Here is a 6,202-nt window from a genome sequence, read left to right as displayed (position 1 = left end):
TAGTGAAATTTTGCCCTGAGGCGCTGCAAGAGTATTTTATACTCTTGCTTAATTTATTTGAGTCTATTTATTTGGTTGCTTATTTTTTATACACGCTTAAAATTATTTTTTGCTGCAAATTACTCAAGGTGTTATAGTAGGTGTTGTCAACACTTTGTGACAACACCTCAAACTGTTTATGTGCAACCATTATTTCCTTTCAGTTTCCGAATCTATGATTATTTTCGAAATCTAGCCAAAAAACGAAGGAGTAATGGCCAGTTGAATGATCGAAAATGGAGAGAAAGCAATTTGCGACGGGTTTTAAAAAATCGTTGCGACGGTTTTTTAAAAAGCGTTGCAAAATTTAGTTTAATTTTGCAACGGTTGCACTTGCAATGATTTTTAAAAACCGTCGCAATTATTTGAAACAGTTGCATATTGTTGTTACGGTTTTTAATATCTCTGTTTTTTTGGTAATGGAAATCCGTAGTCTTTTGTAAAACTTGAAACAAGATTGGGACCTATTTCACGTATAAAATGCATCCTTTTATGTCAAGGATGCATACTTTTGAAGACATCATCACAAACAATTAATCACACGAAACTAGAATGTCGTCGATACAATGCCATTGCATTTCTTTCAATTTTACTTTGCTTAAAAATCCTCGCCTTCTCAAGTTCAAGTGCCTAGCAATCGCATCAACTCCTGTGAGTACTACTAATTAATTAATCACCGCATCATGCTTTCAAAATCTATGTGTTACTAATTATATATATGCATGATTAACAAGTCATATATGTTTTTTCCTTTTTTCCCGCAGGAAAACGAGAGAGTACTGGGTCTGAAACAGAGTACCGTAGTCATTGAAGAATTGAAAGAAAACACAAGAAAGGAACTAAAAAGATCACTGCAATATTATTTAGAGCCGCCGGTCGAAGCGATGAAGGTGATAGACAACCTTCAATGGCTGGGAATTGGATACCACTTCGAAGATGAAATCAATTTGTGGTTAGAAAAGCTAAGCGAATGGGATAATTCATACGAAGAAGATGACCTTCATGCAACTGCTCTTCGTTTCCGGCTGCTCAGGCAACAACTGAGACCAGTTAGCTGTGGTAATATTCAAGTGCCACCAAATTCTTAAATTTCTGATTTTTCAATGTTACAACCTAGATGTTATTTTTCTTTCCGATCCCTGTTATGTCATATAGTTCGACTTAACTTTTGGACCATCAACACATAACGTAAACTTCAACTAAATACTCATACATCCTTATATTTTCAAATTTTGAGCATTGACCCCCTGTGAATACGAGTTTTCAGGGGTATTTTTGGTTCAAAATTTGAAAAACAGTGAGTTAAAGTAATGTATGCAATTAGCCAAAACATATTGACAAATGTCCGCCATAATAATTTTACACGCAGATGTTTTTGAAAAATTTATGGAAGAGCACAAGGGAAAATGGAAGAAATCCTTGAACCGAGACGAGGGACTCCTGAATTTGTTCGAAGCATCGTATTTAGGAGCGATTGGTGAGGATGTACTGTTGGAGGCCATGAAATTCACAGAAACTCAATTAGCTTCATCAGTTAAAAACACGTGGGCGGCGGACGGCGATCTTTCCCGGCGGATCAGCCGTGCTCTGGAGCTTCCCAGGCACCATAGAATGGTGAGGTTGGAGTCGAGACGATGCATCGAAGATTGCAGCACACAAATCCACGGCAGCCCACATCTTCTTGAACTTGCAAGGTTAGATTACAACGATGTCCAGTTATTGCACAAGACGGAGCTCGCGGAGTTCAGAAGGTATACTTACAATTATTGTTTGTTGTACTACATGAATCTAACCATGATTTTGGAACCGACACACATATGATATGTACAACTCTAAGATAATGTTTGCAACCTCTAAAACCACTGGTTTTATGGATATGAACATGTTTCACGTGTATACATATAGTTTATGTATTTTTTTAATTAGGTGGTGGAAACAATTAGGCCTCGTCGGTAAATTGAGTTTCGCAAGGGATCCGGAGGGAGAATGCTTTTTCTGGGCCGTTGGAATTTTCCCAGATCCCAGATACTCGGGTGTTCGAATGGAGATTGCGAAAACCATAGCCCTTTTAATCACTATCGATGATGTTTTCGACAAATTTGGCACCATAGATGACCTTTCACGCTTCACCCTCGCAATTCAAAAGTAATTATATATTTATTTCTTATTATAATTAATTAAAACTCACATTGCATGCATTTATATGAAATCATGAGGTTATATATATATTTTAATTAATCTGTTGCAGATGGGATGTGGACGCAATAGAGAATCTACCCGATTACATGAAAATATGCTACATGGCATTATACAACACAACTACAGAGATAGCCCAAAACATTCTCAAACAACATGGGATAAACGTTCTCCATTTCCTTGCAAGAGTGGTAATTAATTATATATAAACAAACTTTTTTTTGTTGCTTTTTATATATAAATTCACTGGTCATTTTTGTTAAAGCAACAATTAACTTATGTAACGATGACAGTGGATCGATACCATTGAAGCTTATATGGTTGAGGCCAAGTGGTTCCAAAATGGACAAATACCAAGTGTGGAAGATTACATAGAGAACGCAGTTACAACAGGAGGGTCATACATGGCTTTAGTACACTCATTCTTCTTGATGGGAGAAGGAATCACCAATCACAATATACAATTCATGCGCAAACCATACCCTCGATTATTTTCAACTTCTGGGAGGATTCTTCGACTTTGGGACGATCTTGGCACTTCAAAGGTAAGTCTTTTAGCATGCAGTAATGTTTTGTAATCCAAGAGATCCACAATATCTATTTAATTTATATATTTCCTTGTTCATAGGAAGAACAAGATTTCGGAGATAACGCTTCGCTGATACCGGTGTTGATGAAGGAAAAGAATCTGTCAAGTGAAGATGAAGCAAGAGAATGCATCAAACAATCCATCAGACAGGCATGGATGGAGATGAATACCAATCTGTTGGACTCCAACATATGGCCTTTATCTCTTATCAATGTGTGCCTCAATATGTGCAGAACTTCTGGGGCCATTTATCATCATCAAGAATATAGCTACTTGTCTAGCTTTAAAAGAACCGCCCAAATTAAACTTCTCGAACCTATAACCAATTAAATTACATAGTACTGTTTCATAAACTTATTTAAAATATAATAGATAATAAACTTATGCGTTTTATATAAAGATGTTTTATAAGCTTATAAGTTGTTTGATATTATTTTAAAAATTAGTTGTTAAATGTACGTATCTAAAATATATTTAAATACATAACAGTGTATAATCAAGTCATGCAAACTCAAAATCATACCATATATTTTATTACAAAATAGTACTACATGACAATCTAATATACCCTTGCTTAACTTTCCTTCGAGTGTGGCTGTATCTGTAATTTACAGTAAATAGAAGAAAACCGAGGTTAAGTCATTGAGAATATAGTGGGGTAATAATCTGGGCTTACATTTATATACAAAATCAAATAATATTATATATGCGAAGATATAATTGTCAACATGATGTTATGATGTACTGCTGTGAAACAAGGCAATAAGCAAATATCAAGAATGTGCAGTGATTATTCCATATTCCAGAGTGAATATCAGGGGCTAAAGAGGTGGCTAACCACCAATATTTTGTGTAACACTCTTTTCCACGTACTCAACTGAAACCAGTACATTCGATCATTTACAAGCCAAGCTGGTGAACTCACGATACCAGACCGAAGTCATGTTGTTCAGACGAACCATTTACCCGGATTTGAAATTGTTTATTGGAATCACTTTTCGGACTGAATCCGCGTTGTTCAGTCATAAATCCGATTCAACGACTGGTGTCCAGGCTCCATTCAGTCATTCGTTTACAATCTTGAGTTAACTAATAAGGATCAAATACTTAGAGAGACACCACAAAGAAAGATAGAGATAAGAAATTAATCTTAGTCATAAATTGTGGCAAGTTGTTCAGTTGCGCTAAGCTTCAGTTGTCGATCATTGAATGTGTTCCACAAGATTAATGTCTTGTGCCGTGTGTGTGAGTGATGCGCTTGTGCGTGATGTCTTGGTCTGTGATATGCATGATGCATATTGTATCGTGTGTGCTTTAGAAGTGTATTTCATGGAGTTCTACAATTTTTTCACCGAAAATATTTTGGGATTCTCCGTCTATTTTGCCCAAATTTCATATTTTCACGGTGTTTTTCAAGTGATTTGATCACCAGAAATGCTACTTCCGGTAACTTTTCTGATCATTGGTCAGACCCTAGGTATACTAGACATTAAAGGGAACAATTTTTCTTTTCTACTCAAGTCCAAAAACAATGTGCATGATTGAAAACAGAGGCCTCAATCTCGCTCCTAACCAACTTCAAAATCATGTGTAAGTGGTTTTGGTTTTTCATTAAAAATTCATAAAAATTCGTATACTAGTCCAAAAATTGTGAAATTTTAAATCCAAGTCTAAAATTTGTGTAGAAACCTTCGAAAATGTTCAAAATATGAAAATAACACAACACATGTGTTACACGTACTGCTTCACTAGAACGTGATCGTGCTCCGACCGCCACTCTAGGCCGGAATTCTCCAGCCGATATGTCTCAACGAAAACATTTGTATTCAAAGGTAATTTAAAAACACAGTCGGTTATGCCCAGAATTTTTATTTTCAAAACAGTGGGCATGCCACTAATTTGTCGCGGGAAAAGTATTATTCCGGTGAGTTCTAGGACAATTGGTTTCCATGAATGGACTCTATGTAGCACAAACAACAACTTTCATGTTATAACCGAAGACTAAAACATATAGTAAGAAAGAGTTCTAAGTTTATGAACATGCAACTTGGAATGAGCACTTTTTGATTTTTCTGCTTGAACTCCATTTGATCTTTTGTTGCACCGCCCGAACTAAGCTGTTTTTGGGTGAAATATGATACTATAGTGTAATGACTCTACCCAGATCACCTACTAGGTAGATTAATTACTTAGGCATGCAATTAACTTAAACATATAATCATAATTAGAGAAACTAAATCATAGATACTGCGAAAAACTAAAAACCAACTATTAACTTGACAGAAAACTCAATATACAATCCTATCAAATGAATAAGTACCGAATAAAGTCTTAATATAGAAAACTCTGGTGACTCCTGCTGAAACGACATTTCCTTGATAATTTTTTTTATGTTGCACATATGCCCATACATATATGGAACTATACTTAAAATATATTTTCATAAAATTTAATACATAATAAAAATCGATTGCATGTCAAAAATTTAAATACTCGAACTGATTAAAAATCCATGCAAATGACTAGAAATGGTAAACATGCGTGGAAAATAACTCATTGCATAAAATATCCCAACATAAATTAAATAAACTAAAACATGAGCTGGCGAAGGTCACGGGTGTGCTAGCTTGCCACGGATGCTCAGAGATCCTCGTCGTCAGTCGAGACCACAACCTCCTGACTAACATCATACTCACATGCAAACCATTTAGATCTAATGAGCCTAGAGGCTCAACATGCTCTACCTTTTAATAACAAATACTATATAATAAAATCGCATGCAATCACGTATCATATAAAAATATCCTGAGGTATCTAATGCATGCATGATCGTAAAAACGTTTGCATAATACTGAGTTATAAACATAAACATCATCATAATTTTGATCATAAACATAATACGTAACATAAATACATAACATAATCATGACATGTCATAATCATAAAATCTTTTTCCTTATGAGTCATATCAGTGAAGTGTGACCATAAACATAAGCGATTGATCAATCTATAAACCAACGTACGCGGCGACGAGGTTCACCCAGCCTTAACACGTGGATTCCCTACGCCTCTTATGCCACTTCACCCAACCTTAACACGGGGATCCATATGCTCCTGAACATAAGTGGAGAGGTCATCGGACCCGGTATCCCAACTTCCAATCCCATGAGTGCCACAAATCACATCAACTTTCCAAAAATATTTTCTTTACATGCCCATAATCTTAGCGTAAAATACATGCATGAATCATGAACTTATAAAAATATCATTTTTCTTTAAAATTCTGCCCGTAAATATATATTTAATTCATTTTCTATAAAAAATCATACTTATATCAAAATATACATATACATCTATTAAATATATATTTACGGACTA

At 35.3% G+C, this 6,202-nt stretch overlaps 1 protein-coding gene across 1 annotated transcript; it reads left to right on the top strand.

The window, feature by feature from the left end:
- The first annotated feature begins 526 nt into the window (after window positions 1–526).
- Window positions 527–3,317, top strand: LOC140891455 (monoterpene synthase TPS4, chloroplastic-like). Its single transcript, XM_073299948.1, has 7 exons — window positions 527–690; window positions 804–1,098; window positions 1,409–1,790; window positions 1,966–2,184; window positions 2,288–2,426; window positions 2,529–2,780; window positions 2,864–3,317. The coding sequence occupies exons 1-7, from the start codon at window positions 592–594 to the stop codon at window positions 3,152–3,154; spliced, it is 1,677 nt and encodes a 558-aa protein (XP_073156049.1). The 5' UTR covers window positions 527–591; the 3' UTR covers window positions 3,155–3,317.
- The last annotated feature ends 2,885 nt before the right edge of the window (window positions 3,318–6,202 follow it).

Source organism: Henckelia pumila, chromosome 3, assembly GCF_033568475.1.
Source record: "Henckelia pumila isolate YLH828 chromosome 3, ASM3356847v2, whole genome shotgun sequence".
In the NCBI taxonomy this organism is placed as follows: Eukaryota; Viridiplantae; Streptophyta; class Magnoliopsida; order Lamiales; family Gesneriaceae; genus Henckelia; species Henckelia pumila.
Note: the sequence above shows the minus strand (reverse complement) of the source record. Positions and strands in the feature narration are given on the sequence as shown.